The 20,386-nt window shown below is 41.4% G+C and overlaps 1 protein-coding gene across 1 annotated transcript in view; it reads right to left on the bottom strand.

Moving 5' to 3' along the window:
- The window catches only part of tmem91 (transmembrane protein 91), a 17,349-nt gene extending 3,367 nt beyond the window's left edge, over positions 1–13,982 (bottom strand). The window contains exons 1-3 of the mRNA XM_019861553.1: positions 13,726–13,982; positions 7,074–7,125; positions 4,677–6,768 (exon numbers count right to left, since the gene is read on the bottom strand). Coding sequence (XP_019717112.1) covers positions 4,677–5,087 — 411 coding nt within the window. The 5' untranslated portion in view covers positions 5,088–6,768; positions 7,074–7,125; positions 13,726–13,982. The remainder of the gene's footprint in view (positions 1–4,676; positions 6,769–7,073; positions 7,126–13,725) is intronic.
- Positions 13,983–20,386: the final 6,404 nt, after the last annotated feature.

The raw sequence follows: 20,386 nt of genomic DNA, 5'->3' as shown, positions 1-20,386 counted from the left end.
GAGAGAGAGAGAGAGTTGGCCACTTAAAATGTCAACACTGACCCATTACAGTGGAATTCAGGATCAGAGGCCCAAAAAATGGAGCAATTTGGAGTTCAAAAAAGTATTTTGTTTTTGAAGTCGAACAAAACTCGCAACTGAGCATTTAGTTAACTCCACTTGTGTGGGGTTTTATTTAAATAATTAATTCATTAATTTTGTTTTGGGGGTGGGAGGTGATGTCATCACAGGTGGGTATCAATGAGAGGCAAACGTGTGATGATAACCACAGAAGAGGAAGCATCAGGTGTCTTCGTATTGATGAGGAATACAAATTATATCAATTCAAGACAGATGATTTATTTTAACAAGGAAATACTAACATAAATTGTATGTATGTAGCCAAGAGCAGAACTTCAATGAATGTGAAAATAAGTTGGGAAGTCATTTACATGTTTCGCAAAAATAAAGACATAAACATTTGCCGAAGAATTACATAAAGGACGCATTTCAGGAGATCTCCAGGATAGCATCATTCTTAAAGTTCGGCAAAGTCAGACAAATGATTTAAGATAAGGTGTCAAACTCAAGGCTCGGGGGCCAGATCTGGCCCACCACATTTTTTGATGTGGCCCGCGAAAGCAAATCAATCATGTTGACTTCTATCATGCTTACAAACATTTTTACCAAAATTTCAAATTCTCATCTGTAATATATAAGAGAACTATTGTAAGTTTTCTTGTTACCAAAACCCTCATTACAGTAACTTAAACTATAGTTAAATAAACGATTATACTTGACTTCCTTATATGGTTTCACAGTCATAACACCCCTCCAAGGGAACCGGTTACTATAATGTGGCCCGCGACAAAAAATGAGTTTGACACCCCTGATTTAAGGGTTGCTTCGGCTGGGCGAAGGCACACAGTTTTATACTCCATAGCAGTGTTTCCCAACCTTTATTGAGGCAAGGGGCATAATTTACATAAAAACAAATGATGATCTCGGTTTACACATAAAGTGACTTCCTTGGTGTGAAATTTTAGCCTGTCTAGTTTAATACTGTAATTTGAATGGCAACAGGTGCCCAGGTTAATTGTGCCTTCTGCCCTCTAGTGGGACAGCATTTTATTTTATTCTGCATATAATTCTTCATAGCATAGCATAGCTAGATGCAGAAAGAAATATTTGTGGTGAATGAATAAGCATGAATCATTTATGGACCAGTTAAGTGAAATTGGTTAATTTCCCGCAGTGCATCGGTTGGGAACGAATGTCGTATAATGCAAAGCATGCCATTGCAGTAGTATTCAAGTCAAGTTAAGTCAAGCTTTATTGTCAAATATGCTCTATGTGCAATATGCAGCACAGATGAAATTATTTTCCTCTCTCAACCACAGTACAAACCTGCAGTACATTGAAACACACACAGCTAAAATATAAGGGCAGCAAACTGAACAGTGTTAATGCATGTGCAATTGACGTTATTTCTGCTCTAAATGAGGCCTCGAAGAAAAACAAACAAACAAACAAACAAACAAAAAACCTTGGCGGTGTTTATTTCTGGCAGCACCAAAACTTTGCTGGTGACACGTAACTGAATGAGGTCATGTGACTGAATGAGGTTAGCCTGAATGAGCTCTGACAGGTTGGTCGCTTGTGACTCACACATCATTGGCAAGCAAGGGTTTATTCAATCTGACTTCCTGTATGTCTCGCTTTATTGCATGAATGCACGTGTGCAAATGCTCCAGCTGCAGCTTTAGTGGTCTGAACCTAATACGAGGCACCTCTGCACCATCTACCCATGGACCGATTTTGAACTTCTTAGCTCAACTCAAGTCACTTTGTGAACAATTCCTCAAAAAGAGACTTTAAGCCACTTGCAGTTGATGTATATTGTCAAAATAAACATAGACCAAAGAGATTTAAAAAAACAAACCAACAAAAAAAAGTTCCCTTCCTACTAACCTACCCACTTACCTCTCTTTGGGATCACTGCTTGAAGCAACGGATATTTGAACACAAACGGTGCATCAACACATGTAGTCTGAAAATATAACAATACTCAAAACAACTAATATTAATTCGGGTTACTGAGTCACTTTTAGTAGCTGGGAAATTGTTCTTCGTGAGTGTCTACATGACTCGGAATGAATGAAAGTTTTTCTCATCAAATCTGTATCTACTCAATGTTGAAAAACACCTGTATCAAAATGAAATGCATGAGTAATGGCCTGTCAAAGACTGAATTGGACGAATCAAAATGAATCAATGAATTGACAATTAACTGATCATCCAATTAACTGACTGTAGTCGTCTAAAAAAACAGCAGACTGTTGAATCAGAATAAAACATTTGTAAATTTCTGCTTTTACACTGATCAATGTTTTTTGCCTGTTTTCTGGCATGTTACGGACCAAACTAGTGAGTGAATCATCATCAATTTCCGGAAAAATTAGTTTATTGTCTTCCCAACAGTCATTATTTGCAGTTATCGTGCGACTAACCTGAAATGTACTTAAACCTGATGTGTAGCCTCCGAAATGGATGTCAAGCTAACCGTCCTTTCCATTTATCAGCACAAAGGAAGCAGCCCTCAGTTTCTTTGATTTTGTTTATTCATTAAACAAGACCAAATTAACATTATCTTTCAGTGACATCTGAGATTCGGGTCTTGGTTGACTTTAATTTTAAGGATGGAAAATGCTCGAATGAGTCCCGCTTTTCGATATGTGGCATCAAGATATAGGAGCTGTATGGGGAAAATTGCGCCTTTGGAAAAATAATAATGCTCATGTTTGAAGTATAAATAATGCGATTTTGTGCTTGGGTGGTTCCTGTCCACTTTAATTCATCAACGTCCGTCGTTTTCTTTTGCAAAACGTTTTGGGCTTCGCAGAGTGCGACGAAGGAGAAGAAGATGCCGTGTTGCCTTTGAGGTCACGGTGAGGTTTCCCTCCCGCCGGCCCGTACTTTTTGCATGACCGCACCGCCGCCAGAATTCCGAATGAGCTTTTTGTCTGTCCTTGAGGAGCAAAAACGTTTTGGCAGTGCATGTAAAAGCAAATGTAAAATAATCGATTCTGGGATACTGATTTAACTTCTCATATTCATTCCTCTTCTCTTATTTACCGCGTGTTCCCCCTGACCACGCCGTTGGCCGTCGGAACAGAGCTGTCATCCTACAATCGTTACCTGCGCCAAACTCCATGCAATGTGACTCGCTTGACAGCTTTGCCTTGCCGCTGTCCCCAAAATACTCTGCTAGCTCGCCTCTATTAATAAGTCGAAAGACGCTCGTGCTTATAATGCAGTTATCTTCCTCACAGCAGCTGCGGCAGCAGCAAAGGATGTGTCACACATTTAAATGATGTGATTAAATATTGCTTGGACTCTCAAACTCACAATTGACGAACTCGAAGTACTATTAGATCTTTCTGCCTTATAATGCGACATTCAAGGCTCATGGAATGGCAGAAATATCACACTTTTAATCGGGCCGTGTGATGGAGAAATTTACTTTTTTTTTTTTCTTTGATGTGTCCATCCATTCAGGAGAAATATTTCCAAGGACCTATTCATAATAATGCCAATTAAAGTTAAATGCCCCAATAATTAAAATGTCCAGTGTCATAACAAGTTAATTTTTTTTGGGAGAATTTTTTTTTAAAGGGGAACCGAAAGGGAAAAGTTTATTCTTGAAAAATTGCCGAACTGCATTCTTGGGGAAAAAAAGACTATTCCTGTAACTGGAGGCGGTTTCTGGTATGTGCAATATGTGCAGCTGCAAAATGGTACGTGAATTGATTTTTTTTTTTTTGCCGTCACAAAATCATTCAAATGCATCCAATCACTTAGGCAATTATGCTACTCGGCCAGAGGTCGGCAACCCAAAATGTTGAAAGAGCCATATTGGACCAAAAAAACCCCCAAAACAAATACGTCTGGAGCCGAAAAAAAATAAAATCCGTATATAAGCCTTATAAAGAAGGCAACACATGCTGTATGTATCCATATTAACTATATTAGCCTACTATCAAAATGACTAAGTTGGCGACAAATACAATCGATCCGGGCTCCGGCCTTCCTGTGTGGAGTTTGCATGTTCTCTCCGTGCCTCTGTGGGTTTTCTCCGGGTACTCCGGTTTCCTCCCACATTCCAAAAACATGCATGGCAGGTTCATGAAACACTCTAAATTGTGAGTGTGAGCGCGGATGGTTGTTCGTTTCTGTGTGCCCTGGGATTGGCTGGCAGCCAGTTCAGGGTGTCCCCCACCTACTGCCCGGAGACAGCTAGGATAGGCACCAGCACCCCCGCGACCCTTGTGAGGATAAAGTGGATCGAAAAATGGATGGATGGATGTATGTCATGGGTGCAAACGTATTCTGGTGATGTTGAGCTGTAAGAGAAAAAGTCAGGGGGTGCCACTGTCTGTAATAATACGTCTTTTATTAAAAATGACTTCACTCAGTGAATTTCCCCCGTTTGTTTCTCTTATTCATATCAGAGCTTTCCACTGGCCTAAAGTCGAGGTAGGGAAGAGTCATTGGCTTACTGTGTTTACTTCATTGGAAATTACTTTGCAGACCCCAAATATATTGTCCAGGGAGCCTAGTTGGAGAACCACTGCTTTAATCTATTATGCAAGTAAAAGCAGACAAAAACGGAGCATTCAAGCAACGTGCCGACTTACGTCTGAATCGGGGAGCAGGTCGTCTTCTTCATCCATGCTGTAGGAGGCGCTGTGGAAGTCACTGTGCGCCTCGGCCAGCAGCTTCCGCTCCATTGTGGATCCCGGACCGATGTCCACAAAGGTGGTCTCCAGGTAGTCCTTACTAAGCAGCGAGTCGCCGTGGCTCCAGATGGGCGCAGCCGGGTAGAAAGACTCAAATGTGCGGGGCAAGGAACACGGGTCCAGAAGCTGATGGGGCTGCTGAACATCTGGAGGGTGTCCGCAGTAGCCCCTCCATGCCAACGGAGGGTAGGCCATGTCCTCCTCGCACTTGACCAGCATTCCCTTGAAGACTCCCCCAGGAGCCGGTCCCGATGGCCGATGGGGGCTTTCTCCCAGGAGAGGGTGCTCCGTCTCATCGCGGTTCTCCATCACTGGCTTTGAATGGCATCCACGCACCAAAATGTAATCTGCAGAATCGGAGGGGCTCCCCCCTGAAGAGTGCACAATGGGATTAGATGCTTTGCCGGCTGCTAGTGTTTCAGCGATAATCCATCTTTAATCCAATTCGTTGATTTCTCTCTTGGTGAAAGCTCAGCTGCCGACGACGACAACACACGTTCTATCCGTCGTCCCCTGCAGGTTATGGCTGAAGGATTCCAAAGCCTCTGATCTTCAAGTATTTGGTTTTCCAGTTCACGTCTCCTTTCTGATAATGGACAACCAATGAAAACCTCTTTTTGTAAATCCTGGAACAGTCCAAAGCTAACAGAACACAGTGTTGTGATGGCGTGGGAGAAAAAAAGATCAAGGTGGAATTGAGAGTTGAGAAATAGTCCTAACTAATGGATGATACTCTGGACTGTCTTCATTTAGATGCTCAGTTCAGTTGTTTGTCTCTGTGCCTTGCGATTGACGGGCGACCAATCCAGGGTGTCGGATTATCACATCTATCCTTGGCATCAAAGATTGCAGAAAAGGTTCTGGTGTGGAAACAGTTGTGCAATGAACACTAACTAAGGTAAAAGACTCACAGGCTGTTGTGATTTCCAGGTGTCTCTCTCCATGTCCCCTGCAGTTGAGTAGTTACCAATCCAGGGTGTGGGATTATCATATTAATCGTTTACGCCCAGAGTTAGAAAAAAATTCTGTGTGGAAATGACAGTTGGGGAATGACTGCAAAAGAATAACACTTGATTTAAATGGTCAGGTTTCCAGTCTGTTTCTGTTTTTGGGGGCAGGGAGTAATGAGAGTTGAGGACTGATCACGAATGACTGCAATTTCAAAGTCTGAGTTTGTTGTCTGTCTCAATGTGCCCTGCAACTGTCTGACGCCCACTCCAGGGTTTAGAACTATTACATCAATCCTTCCCGTCAAGGATCAGAAAAAAAGTGCTTGAGAGCAGTCTTGATTTAAATGCTCAGGTTCTTTTTGTTTCTATCTTGACAAGCACTGATCGACTAACTAACGACCCATCCAGGGTCTAGGAGTACCACATCAAACTTTACCGTTTGGGTTTGAACAAAAGTTCTAAAAAATAACGGCTAACGAATGATCGTCATTTCATGGATGAGCCTTTTGTGATTTTCAAGGTGCAAGTTCGTCGTCTGAGTGTTCTGCGATTGTCCTGCAACAGATCCAGGTTTTTGATATGCCTTTTGCCTAAAGTCAGCTGGGATACACTCCTGCTTTGCTGACACACTGAACAGAATATGTGGAGGAAAATGGACGGCTTGATGATGTGTTTCAGATGGCTGCGCAGATAAATAGTGCGTGTTGATTATGCCCAAGCATCAAAGTCGCGGCGCCATGTGCGGATTGGGGCCATATTGGAGGGCGGTTAATCTGTAAAAGCAATGAGGCTCCAGAAATAGAATCCTACGGGACGCGTCTGCAGGTCAACTGGCCCGCCGGCATACAGCGTCCATCGCTGCGCCACGTCATCATGAAGAAATCAAAAAGCCTCCTTGTTGATTAATGGCACAACCGATTTGCCGTTGGCCCGAGCTCCCCCTGGATGTGTATTTTTGATGTCGTCCGTCGAACTTCACAAAGTTTAAATCACGTCAAATGAGCAGCGCCAGGCTCTTTATCCGGGCTGGAAGCGGGGGTCTATTAAAGAGAAGCAACAAAGACATTTCAGCGTCAACGTTTCCTTGATCAAGAAACGATCGTCCTCCAGGAGTGCACTGATCAATGCGCATCATTAGAACTATCGTCATTTCCTTTTTAAAGTCAGTCTCCGTGAAAACCGCTGAGTGAAGTGTAAAAACCCTCAAAATCCCAAGGAGGAACTTTTAATTCAATTCTGGAGCAGAACAGATTTGTTCTACATAAGCGTTATATAAAGCGGACCTTTGGGTAAAACGGCACTCGCTCAAAGTTTAGAAAGTTAGATTTTGGATCAATAGACTTACTTAGTTCAGCTTGATGTGTTCCAGAGATCCTCAAACAAGATCAGGAAGGGCTCTGCAGAAACACACAAAGGCGGAGTTATATTTAAAACAATATTTGAGATCTTCGGCACAACAAATCCAGAGCAACTTAAAAATATGACATCTTGTTTTGCTGATGTATTTGGAAGATTGTATGATACACCAGAAGGGAAGGTAAAGGGCGGACCTACATTAAATGCAACATGAGTCATGCAGATACATTCAGACAGTTTATGTACACATAATAGACACCAATGAACATATAATTGCTCGATCGCCGATGATGGATTCATGCATACAGGGTGATACAAAATGGACACCGGGTGGATTCGTGATTGATAGACGACCATTACGTGATTATAGATGAACGCCCAGTCGATACATAACTATACCTGATGGATACATGGCAAGTCACAGAGACACGATAGATACAAGACGATACATTGTGATACCAGATGAATACACGGTGATGCAGGTCTGGTACATGTTGAAAAACAAATGATTTGCTGAAAAGCATAATCGATGTTAACTTGATTCTGCATGTTTGCTTTTTGTATTCATGGGATGTCACAGTCTGCTTTCGTGGCTTAGTGGCAATAAGACATGATGCTCTCTGTGTCATGGGGAAGATGCTGCAGTGTTGGGGTGAAGCATGAAGGCAATCAATGGCGCGTTAACGGAGCATTTCATTGCACTTGGGAGAGAAACAAGAACGTGTGATTGCATCATCAAGCATCTTTCACTCTACTTGTACTTTACTTGCACTCCCATTCACGCGTATACACACACACACACACACACACACACACACACACACACACACACACACACACACACACACACACACTCCCAAATACCGCACTTTCATTCCAGCAGCGATGCACTCATCTTATTACGCCCACCTGCCTCCTCTTCCTCATCGTCCTCGTCTTTGCATTCTGCAACGCTAATAAAACTGCTACGGTGGTGGTGACAAGGACGCTACCACAAATCACATACACCGCGTAACAAGAGCAGCCTCTTGCCCTCTGTCACTTCACCTCTGTGATTTTATTCAATCAGAACAATGTGTTTTAACTACGAGGCGGGAATGATACAGTGTATTGTATTGATATCGCTATTGCATCATCATATCACATTGTGCGCTACGGATAGACCAACAGTCTCCACTGTTCATTGATGTTGTAAAGAAAAGTGTTTTTATTCCATTCATGACTGATATCGAATTGATAAATACACAATGACACCTGATCGAGGTTCATAGCTGGCCGATACAGAATTTGGAGTATAGATACTGTACAGGATACATGATACATAGCTTTGATACACGTTTGACCTTGCTGTGTTTTATTTTACTGTTGCAGAAATTCTTTTGGATTGCTTCTTGAGATTAACGTTTTGGTCAGGCATCTTCTATGGGTAAGTCATTTTACTTTGCTTGATTATAATTGTAATTTTTTTATGATGATAATTAAAACGGGGGTTCTCAAACTTTTTGGGCTCAGGGGAGAAATTTTTCCAAGGACACCCTCATAATCTTATCACCACTTAAACTACCATGTGTACCCCTAACTTCCATGGGAATTAAAAAAAAATCCAAAAAAAACCCTGCTAATTATTTTTCATGGCCCCAAGCTACAACTTTCCAGTTTCAGAATCACTGATTCAAAACATCGCTTGCAAAGTTAATAACGGTTTTATGATGGCAAAAAGATGATTATTATTTCCATTATTTCCTATGGGAAGACATGTATACAAAGGATCTCACATGCGAGCCTATCAGGGAGGCAAACCTTGAGGTAGAATGGGAAAAAGAAGCTAAACTGCTGTTGCTGCTGCTGCTGACTTAGTCTGATTTTCAGCCACTCTGCAGTCTTACTCGATGTCTTTCAGCACACACGCACAAAGCACAGTGCTTGAAGTAATTGGTCAACCAGTCAAGTTTGTCCACAAACGAGCAGCCAGGGACGGGATGCGAGTACAGTACTCACAGTTGCTAATGAAAACACATGTATGTGTCCCCCCCGGGCAATCAGAGCCGAGTGGCCTTGCTCGGAGACATGGCACAGGGGGGATAAGTGGAGCTTAAACGGACTCATTGATTTCATCTCTGTGATAAAGATGAGGCTGGATGAGTTTTTAAAAAAGTGTTGGATGCATCTTTCTTGCCATTTGCAAAATAACCACTTCCTGTTTCTAGGGAAATGCTTTGAGTATTGGACATTTGTGGTAATAGTTATAATTCTGACATGCAGACGGAATATTTTTGACACGGGTCAATGATGTGATGCCATCTCCGGTAGATGTCCACATCAAATGATGACATTGAGGAGTCATTTTCTCATTACCCCAAAACATTTCTACCTCCTCCCTCATCGATGGAATTTGTGGTAGGAGGTGCTAAAAGTAAACAGAGGTGTGCAATGAGAGGAGAGCAATGAGCTCATACCCCCGCAGACAAATACAAGAGACACGTGGAGAGTGTTTCCGTCACTCCAAATGGGAGTCCATCAGTGATGAGCTGAGAAGGTCCATCGGTATTGACCCGGTTAGTGACGATTCCAGTAAGTTCCTGTTTTGTCCATCCGTTTTTTTTTTTGTTTTTTTTTTAATAATTTCTCGTTATTCGTCAGCAAAACGTACCTTCCAGGTTAAAAGGAACTCAAATTGGTTGAAATAACGCTGGGTTCAAAAGGGATTGAGCCAATGCTGGGTTATTTGGACCCAGTGCATTGGCTTGTGGATTTAAGCCAGCATTTTGGATCAAGAGTTTTGATCCAACAAGGCGTAAAATCGACCCATACTGATGAGTTATAGCTACCAAGCACTGGGTGACTAGGTAACCAGTATACAGTAGCTGTGGTTAGAAATGCGACATTTTACTGGCAACATTTTCTAAGAAGCAGCAACAGCAACTTTCTCCTGTTAGGGGTCGCCGCAGCGAGTCACTCAAATGATATGCCAAGCACAGTTTTGGAAAACCCACATCAGAAAGCCCAACTCGTCTTCTGAGCCTTACTAGGATAAAAGCAGGAAATATGGTTAACCGACATTTATTTATATCCATGTCTTGGTATGTGTGTGTATGTCCGTGTGCGTGCGTACATGTGTGTGCGCTCCCTCCACCAGTTTGGCAGCACACACAACAGACCAAACGGTATGATTAATGGGCCTTAATTCAGTCTTGAGTTTGGCAGTGCTGTGCAAGTGTCGTCGTGTTGCCGCAAATTAAACGCCTGCACGTCCCTGTAAAAGTATATGTATGTATGCACTCCTTCCATCAGCTGCATGCTCGTGATTAAATGTTCTGCTGTACTGCAACGCCCGTAGGAGAGATTTTGTCTGACAAAGGTTAATCAACCAAGGTAAATATTGCACCGTCCATACACAGCACTGGGACAACCTCAAGAGTGTAAACATTTATTTAGGTACTACAGTGGTACCTCTACTTACGAACGTCTCTTCATATGAAAATTTCAAGTTATGAAATGCCTCAACAGCGAAATATTGCCTCTTGTTACGAAAGAGATTTCAAGATACGAAAGGTAAAAATACAGTATAGGCAGCTACTCGCAGCTCCGAGTTTCCTGAACGCAACATACTTATAGCTGCTCTGCCATTGGCTATTACCGAGCATCTTCCTGGCATCCCATTGGCTAAGAGGGACCTGTACTGAATGTGTCTATGTGTTATTAGATAGATAAATAAATGTGCCTATGCAGCGTCCTTGTCATTTGCCCCTCGGGCCATGAGGCGTTCCGATAGTTTTAAATAAATCACCCAGGAAAAGTGTTCACCAGTCGGGCGATCGCTCACTATGCTGCTGTTTGCCTTGGACATCGAAGGATTGTTAAAAGCCAACTAAAGCAAACGTCCGTGGATCAGTTACTGTGTATAGTTTGTAAAAATTTTGTTATTATTTTGTGCATGCAAATACTTTGTTTTTTTTCTACTTTCTTCCCTCCAAATTTTGCTGCTGTAGATTACGAATTTCTCCATTTTGAGACAATAAATGTTTTCTTATCTTAACATGAGCTAAAGAGGGCAAAAACGATGAGGACGCAGTTAAAAGTTGAATGACCGTCATTTCTGTTCTTTACTCTATTCATTGTTTTTTTACATTATGCAGAACTCTCATTTATTGTGCAATAATCTAACTAACATGTATTTTTTTTTACATATTTTGATGCATTTTTATGCTTCAGAAAACATTTATGTCTGAATTTCGGGGGGGCTTGGAACGGATTAGGGCATTTACATGGAAAACGCATCTCAACTTACAAAATTTTCTAGTTAAGAAATTTCTTCCAGAACCAAATAATTTCGTAAGTAGAGGTACCACTGTACTTTTATTTCACTTTTATTTTGACTACATGTTAATTTTTTCATTAAGTGCATTTTTTTTGGTTTGTTTTGATGTTGAATTGTATTTGACGTTTAGATAAAATACCTTTGCATTTCATCATCAAGAACTGTTTGTTTTTAAACATTGAGTTAGGTATAATTTTTACTCCAATTTTATGTGCAGTACATTTCATTTTAATTGAAGAACATTTTTTAAAATTTTCTAAATTAAACTGTTCAAGCTGTGCATGAGATTTTTTTCAGTGGCTTATTTTATTTATTTTTTTCAACAAAGTACATTTATTTTATCTTTTAAAGGAATATATTGTGTTTTACTTTTCAAGTACAGTCAATAATTTGCTTTTCAAGTAGTTGGAGTACATTTTTTTTTGACTTTTCAAGCTTATTAGGTTTTTTTTTTTTTTTAAAGTAGAATTCAGTTGTATTTAACTTATTTAGAGTACAATACAGAGCAAAACAGTCCAGTTTCCCGCTCACACTGTATTTCAGTGGCGGGTTAATTTTTGTAATGTGCATCATTACGGTAGCGTCCCGTAATATGAAATATACTGTACTTTCTTTTGCCTCATTTATGAGTAACACAAAGGCTTGTACTTTATTTGAATGTTGGTCGTTATGATGCTACTTGGTGAGCTTATTTGTATTTTTTATGGTGGTACTTGTAAAAAGCGAACCAGTGTTCAAGACACACACACACACACACTCACAGAAAATCTAAAAATACTGCTGCGTGCAATGAAGTGTGTTGGACACAGTGTTCTGTGTGGAGCACAATAGTGCGTTGCTGTCATTTGTGCACGCCCACTTGTGTGTGTGCAAATGAGCTAACGGTGTGTGTCGCTGCCTCCTGCAGCTGTTTTTCAACCCAGTTTACATTCATCATGTCTTCTGCTTCCCAAACGTGCCCACATTTTAATTGTGAGGGTGATGTCACTTACACATTCAAGCCAAACGTCCACCACAACATAGCAAACCCCCACCCCCCCCAAAAAAAACACGTTTTAAGAAGCGTGTGTATCATGTTTCAGGTGAAACACCCATAGTGGTAAGCACAGGGACAAAACAAGTCGACGTACTGTTTACTGCATTTTTGTTGTTACAGCATGTCGAATACACACATACAAAAAGTTGTGTAGTGTCATTTATAACATACGTGAGTGACACCAACCTTCTCAACTCCATTTCATTTTCTTGATGAAGTCGAAACACAAAATATTGAATCTTTCTGTATCTATTTTGTTTTTGTTGTTGTAAATCAAAAAGACGTATTCCGTTGAAAAGTAGTGGTGATGTTGACCTCATCTCTCTCACCATTTTTCTGTACTCATTTATTTGTAACCATGCGTCTTATGACCTAAAAAAAAACTAATTTAAAGTCTTTTTTTATTGCTTTATTCTAGCTGTTATTTTGTGTACTTTTTATTAAAATGACATATCTTCCTATGTGATCTCAAGCTTTTTTTTTAATCAGTTCTACGTGGGTGGGTGACAATTATCACTATACATTATTATGATATACCATGTGTGTGTATTACTATTATTATTACTATTACTATTAGTTGTAGGAGCAGCAGCAGTAGTAGTAGTATTATTATTATACACTATCTACCTCTGGGTATACAGCATATACTGTATATGTGAGTATATCATATGACACTGTCTGTATTATTATTTTGATTAATATTATTATTATCTGATGTAAGTATGTCTACATCTACAAGATATGAGTAAATTGTTCTTGTTCAATTTTATACATTAATATTATCATTAGCATCATAATTTTCATCATTTTATATATCTACATATCTATATCTATATATATCTATATATAGATATATAGAAATTCACAGTGGCCTCCCCAATACCTCTCGTCAAACTTATCAGTCTGAAATGTTGCCAGATATATATATATATATATATATATATATATGTTTACATGTGTTAGTGCATTACTGTAATACATCACGTGTGTTATGATGAACGATAATTAAATGAAAAATATCTAAAGTGAATGGAAGTGTCATTATTCTCATATACCTTGGGTGTATTATTTTTATCATTATTATTGTTATTATTATTATTAAAATACATACTGTACTTCCATACTAAAGCATGACACTCCTAGCGATAAATACTGTACACAGATCCAGAAAAATAAGTGTAAACAAAAATAACCATCAATGGATGTCATAAAAAAGCGGATGAAATCGAATGAATGTTGCGAGACTGCATGCGGCGAAAGAATAATCTTGTCATGTTGATGCCTCACCTTCAGGTGGCCACGTCGGCTGCTGTGTCCTCTCAATAAATCGTCAACCAGGGAAGGAGACCATCGGCTACTTGTCCTGCATCGTTTTGCATCCACGCTAGCGCGCACGGTAGGACGTCAATGCTGCATCGGACTCCCATCCCCACCCCCCCCCGCGTGTCATCTCCTCTCCCGTCATCCTCCTCCTCCTCACCTCCTCCTGGCTCTTCCTCAGTGGAGGGAGCGTGGCGTTCCTCTCTCCTGACTCCCCAACTTCCCTGTGACCCTCGCTCACTCTCTCTCTCTCTCTCTCTCTCTCTCTCTCTCTCTCTCTCTCTCTCTCTCTCTCTCTCTCTCTCTCTCTCTCTCTCTCTCTTTCTCTCGATGTCTCTCAATAATGCTGAGTTTCCACATACTGCAGCTCACCGCCTCCGCTTTACAGCCACAAGACGACTGGGTCCTAAAACCTCAATCTTTAAATGTGTGTGTTTGGTGTTGATTACTGCTGGGGGGATAGCGGCAAGCATGCTAAGTGAGGACATTTTGCCTTTTCTTACTTGTTTAAAAGGATTATGAAGGTCAAGGCTTGATTTTGGGTTGGAATTAGGATTGGGGTTAAGACCAGACGTGCAGCCCGGAGGGGTTTAAGGTTAGCGTGTGTGTGTGTGTGTGTGTGTGTGTGTGTGTGTGTGTGTGTGTGTGTGTGTGTGTGTGTGTGTGTTTTCGTTTGTCCATCATTTGTTTCGAACCCCGTTGACATTCTTTTTACTCATCTATCAGATATGAAAATAGGTTTCACATCGCTGCACCATTGTTGGTTCTTTGAATGTAATTGACTTGGATAGTTTGGGCTTCGAAGAGCTTTTACCTGTTGTTGGGTATTCAATTCTGTTGCAGTTTTGTGTGATATGATAGAGGGCCCAAAAACACAGCAGGATTGCACCCCAAAAAGGAAATTTAACCCTTTCATGCACAAATAATGACAACCTACATCATTTTTTTTCCAAGTGTTTTTATTAGTCTTTTGGCATGAAAAAAAAGAATGGCAGTGGAATGCAACACACATCAGGGTCCATTGTAGTAGTTAATGTACGACTTCAACATTAAGATTAATGAATATAAGAGAAAACAACATTTGAATAGCTGTCCACTCGAGTAACCGCTATTCCTCAAAGGGTTAATCGCAAAAGAACAAAAGTGGACGTAAACAGGACACATCAATAAAAAAATAAAAAAAGTTAAAAAAACGCAAATCAACAAAGTCCAAAAGTAAGATTTCACGTTACAAACAGGTATACTTGTCAATTATGTTTTTTCAACGTCGAGGTGCATCTGATGCTGTGCCACTGTAAATTTCAAACTTACTGATGCACAACCGCCAAAAGATGACATCGATGTCCTCACTTTGATATGAGATCAGCACAGTTTGTGAATCTACTGGGAGAATTGGCTGCATTTTGTGCAAGATAGCTTTTTTTCTACTGCTGATTATAAAAGAACGGAAAAAGGTACAATCAAACTTTTTTTTTGCCCTGGCAAAAGGAAAGACTGTTTTCATTCATTTGGTAGATTTGGTGAATATTCGGTGCATATATAATCAGTGAACACAATATCCGGTGTGTTCTGAAAATGTCAAAATGCTCTAAAATGGCTGGCACTGAATGAGTTTTAATAAACGTGAGAAAAGCTTCAGCCCAACCACATCGAATCAAATCGTAATCCCACTGAACCAAACCGAATGGTAATATTTTAAAATCGTTATATCCTTGAATTGTATCGTACCCCATGTATCCAGAACTGTAGGGAATTGTCTTTGGGGGGGAGAAGCACACCCCTATCGTCTATCATTTATTTTTAAGCATCTCATCCTTCTTTCTGTCCATCTGTCTGTCTCTCCGCCCACCCGTCTGTCTGTCCATCATCCATCCTCTTTCACTCATCTTAGAATTTCCATCCATGTTGCCTTTCATTCCATCGATCCTGCCTTTCTTTTTTCTTGCACTGTGTCTCTCCATCCATCCGGCTGCCCACCCTACCCCAAAATAATAACGTGCAAAATCTGCTCAGCAGGCGTGAGCAATCGACATAAAGAGGTGGGAGAGGAAAAAAATGGAGGGGGGAGGTGCTTCGAGGTCCGTTGTATGCTTTGTGGGTGATTGTGTGTGCGTGAGTGTGTGGTGTTATCTCACTTCCATGCCCACTTCGCCACTTCTCTGACCTACTTTGGCCTTCCTGAGTCACACTCAAGAAGGCATCAGCATGCATGTGGCTAGTACGCCGCAGCCAAGCAATCAATGGCCTGGTTGGCCGCCGCTGGCTTATGTTGACTATTTAATGAGACGCACACACACACACACACACACACACACACACACACACACACACGCACGCACGCACGCATGCACCCACACACACACACACACACACACACACACACCTTAGAATGTTGTATTTATTTATTTATTTATTTTGATGTTATTGTTTGAGCGGCTGTCTGAAAGCATATTTCTCTTCTGAATCCACCATGGGGGAAGGACGCAATGCACACTGAGTGATCACTCCACTTGGCTCTCACTTATTTTCTTTTGCTTGTGTGAAAAAACAATGTAGATTCAGGTTAGAAGGGTGTCAGAGAAGTTCGCTCGGACAGTTGAACAAAGGCTCGAATGCAGGAACAGATCGACTTTCACTGCCGGCAGGAGGCGCAGTTTTCTATGAAGCCACTATGTGTGTGCTTCTCAACTGACACCTGACCTCTGCAGCCTCTGCCGGCTTTTTATTGATCGTGTATGCAAATTACAAGTGATATATCAGAAAAAACACTCCCTTCTTCATTTACATGTCACGCCTCTCAGCCCAGCCCACCGATACGCCCCTCAGTGGGCACCTGGGGGCCAAAACATCTCTCGGTACAAACAATGGATACCTTGTTAATTCAATGGGTAGATTTCGCATGAATTGAGACACTGTAACAAACTCAAGGACATCTTATCGTGCTGCCTACCCGAATTTGAACCTTCCTGTCTGTACTATCAGTTCACAAGGCCTCAGCTCCATTCAGCACAAGCGTACAACAAAATGAAACTTTAAACATGATAACTTTGAGTTTGTCTATACTCGATCAAAGGGAAATGCTAATTCAACTTCTTTATTTAAATAAAGGTTAAAAAAAGACAAAAAAAAAAGACAGACTGTACTGACGCAATGCCCACCTCTAGATATTGGGATGTGCGGCCCAGTATCAAATGCCCCGCGTCCCGGTGGTTGGGGACCGCCGCTTTTGGGATATGTAGATCATTACTGCAATGTGAATAGGGGAATTTAGAGGTGTTCACTATAATTTGCGAAGGGTACATCATCCTCAGTCAGGAAAGGTGAAGAGTTGACAATAAGACTCTTACCTCATGATCCATCTCTCATTCCCTAAAAGCCAATTTGTGAATAATCAGCTAACAGGGGATTGGGGCCACAGGGCTGCGACCACCTTGCTGTCAGTCAACCATTAGGCCTTTAACTTTCCCCATGCTGGGAATGCAAGAGGCTTGATGCATGGAGAGAGCCGACTCAATGCGCAAGATAACTTGACACTGGGTTTAGGGCCCCGCAATTACTACCAACAAGACATTTACTTCATTGTACTTTTACTTTACCCATAGAAGTGTGAACCAGCTCTGTACGTAGAAAATACATAGAAAGCTTGTGTTTTTCTCCCACCAGGAACGCTGTAGCTGCAGCATCCCGAAAGCACACCTCAGCAAACCCTGTCTTTCTTGGGGGGCGACAATGGGTAGGATGGGGAGGGGTTGACAGCCTGAGGTGGTAAGTAGCTCATTAAGGAGAACACAATTCATTTAATTCTCCCGCAGAACTGCAAAACATGTTTTACGGCCTGCCTTTTCAATCTTTACGCTCCCATTAGATTCCATTGCAACCTGGCTTTTGTTGTTTTCAAGCAGCCCCGAGCAAGCAAGCACATTTGGGGAATTGCGCTTCCTGCAGGACTTAAAATTGGATACATTCTATCAAACAGCAGCACAGTGAATGACAGTTGCTAAATGTCAGCTCTTTTGAAACGGAAAACACACGGTTCAATTGCCCCACTCTGTACTTAAGTAATACAGATTTAAAAAAAAAAACAGCTTTTGTACTTAAGATAATAAAAAAGTACAGCCTGAAATATGCTATCAGTTATGTGAAACAAAGGTTTAGACCAGGGGTGGGCAATCCCAGTCCTGGAGGGCCGCTATCCTGCATGTTTTCCATCTGTCCCTGTTGCAACACACCTGATTCAATTGTTCAGGCCTCGACAGAGCTTGCTGATGATCTGATCATTTGAATCAGGTGTGTTGGAGAAGGGACAGATGGAAAACATGCAGGATAGCGGCCGTCCAGGACTGGGATTGCCCACCCCTGGTTTAGACAAAACTTTAATGGTAGATATCTTTACATTTACGGCACTCAAAAACCTAGTTAAACACATACATACGTATACTGAGAAAGCGCAACAGCAATGGATAACACAAAAATATTGTACACGGTACCGATCCCGTTTTTTTTTCCAAACAAACAAATTTATAATTTCACAATTTGCAGTACAACTATCATGCCCAAAGATGTACACTATAAAACATTGTGTAGGCGTAAAAAGCAGGATCACAGCAGATGACACTCACTCAACAAAAACTCACCTGTGCTGAAATACTTCCTGTTTTTGTTCTTTTAAATTTACACAGGACCAGACTAAGGTGCCACCACTAAGGGGTCAACAGTTGATTTTGCGCCCAATTAGCATGAGAGTCTGACTAAAATAGTTATTAACTGCTCTGATGCACTAAGGATTAATCATCATTTATTAATTTCAGAAGCAAAGCATTTAGAAAAGACCTATAGTTGATTATGATGACATTCTTGGCCCGGGCCAAAATTGACCTAGAACATACGTGTATGGAAAAGGAACAGTATTAAAGCGTAAGGTACAGTGATAAAGTATTTTTACTTAATTTCTTCCCAATCTTGATGTCCACACTGGTCAGCACCAAAGCTGGCAGGCAAAATGTCTGAAATGCAACAGTGCACCTGTGTCTGATTTGCTTCACTCCCAATCATGTCGAGATTGTCACGAAAAAAATATAAGCCCGCTTTTTTTTTTCCCCCCTCTCTCTTTTTCTCACCGTTTTCATTTTGTGTTCCTGCCCTTGAGAGGCTCGGACTATTTTCCATCCGGATGTGGCGAGTTTGTCGACCTCGTTGCGAACTGATACAGCTCTTCGGTACGGGCATTTGCGAGGAAACGGGTTGGGATGCGCGCGAATCCAGTCAGACACTGGGAAGACACACACACACACACACACACACACACACACACACACACACACACACACACACACACTCTCACACACACTCTCACAAACACAGACGCCCGCATGGGTTGTGATAGTGGCATTGAAGGAGAAGCAAATAATGACATCAAAGCCAACGTGGTCGTGTAAAGGGATTAAAAGTCCTTTCCGTGAGGATGGAGTTGAGTCATTGTCAAGGAAGACGAGAGCCAACAATACAAAATGGAGGCACGGAAGCAGGGGAGGGAGGGATGGGGAGGAGGGGGCGCTCTGGTTGGGGATGGGGGGGATTCTGCTTTCAGGCTTCCGGGCAATTAAAGTGATTAATATCCTCCCTGTGGAGTTCTGCGGTGGTAAACGGAGGCAGATTAAGAGAAAGTGTTCCTCCGACTGTTGGAGTCAAAGAGGCTGAGAACACCCACAAGACAGAACAATGGACAGAAATGCTGCCAGCAATGTTCCTCTATTTACGCCAATAAGGAAAAGAAAGAATCAGAAAAAGGTACGGTTAACTTGTGTATCTTTCTTAAAAATAGCCTAATGTCCCAATGAGTAATTTACTTTTGTAGGGAAATTGAGACGAGATGCTCATTGTTTTGCGATGCGTAATATTCACGACATTTTTGTTTGGTCGTGTGCCGTGAGATTTTTCTCATACAAAATACTGTACAGTGGTAAATTGAGATATGAGCCGTCGTTCGAACACATTTTTGCTTTGACTTGCAAACAAAAAATGATAAACTGTAATACTAACATACAGTATATGCATATGAGGTGCAATAAAATCTTTTGCGCCACACCTCCTGCATCCCTTTTCCCTCTGGACCACATTAATATATTTTATGAATGCTGACCTGCAAGCAGTATGAGAGCTGTGTAGGACAAAAGGTGCTTCTCATTCATTTATATTACATAATTTACATTAAAAGATACAACAGAATTGTAATGAATGGAGTACCTTTATTCGCCACTCAAACAGCGGGTAGTAATCATTTCGGTGTTGACGTCATCGTCCATGTCATCCACTGTGCATCCGGCGACGTTTTGAATAATAGACGAGTGCTTGTTCTCTCTCCATCCCTCCGCAGTTAATCCCAGGTCACCCTGTCTGCTCTCGTCACTTGAATAAATCATTCCCGCCTTCGGGATGACAAATCTATCAGCGCGAGCAAACTCTGCCATCTTGTCTCATTCTACCGGCTGTGTCCAAATTCGCAGGCTGGGTTCTCCAGAAGCCGCATTTTCAGCTGCATGACGTCACTCCCGGCGCGACTCAACCACACGAGGTATCCAAATTCACCTTAAGCCTGTCATAATACGCCACGTTTTTTGCGGTCCACGGA

Source organism: Hippocampus comes, unplaced genomic scaffold, assembly GCF_001891065.2.
Source record: "Hippocampus comes isolate QL1 unplaced genomic scaffold, H_comes_QL1_v1.1 scaffold122, whole genome shotgun sequence".
Classification (NCBI taxonomy): domain Eukaryota; kingdom Metazoa; phylum Chordata; class Actinopteri; order Syngnathiformes; family Syngnathidae; genus Hippocampus; species Hippocampus comes.
Note: the sequence above shows the minus strand (reverse complement) of the source record. Positions and strands in the feature narration are given on the sequence as shown.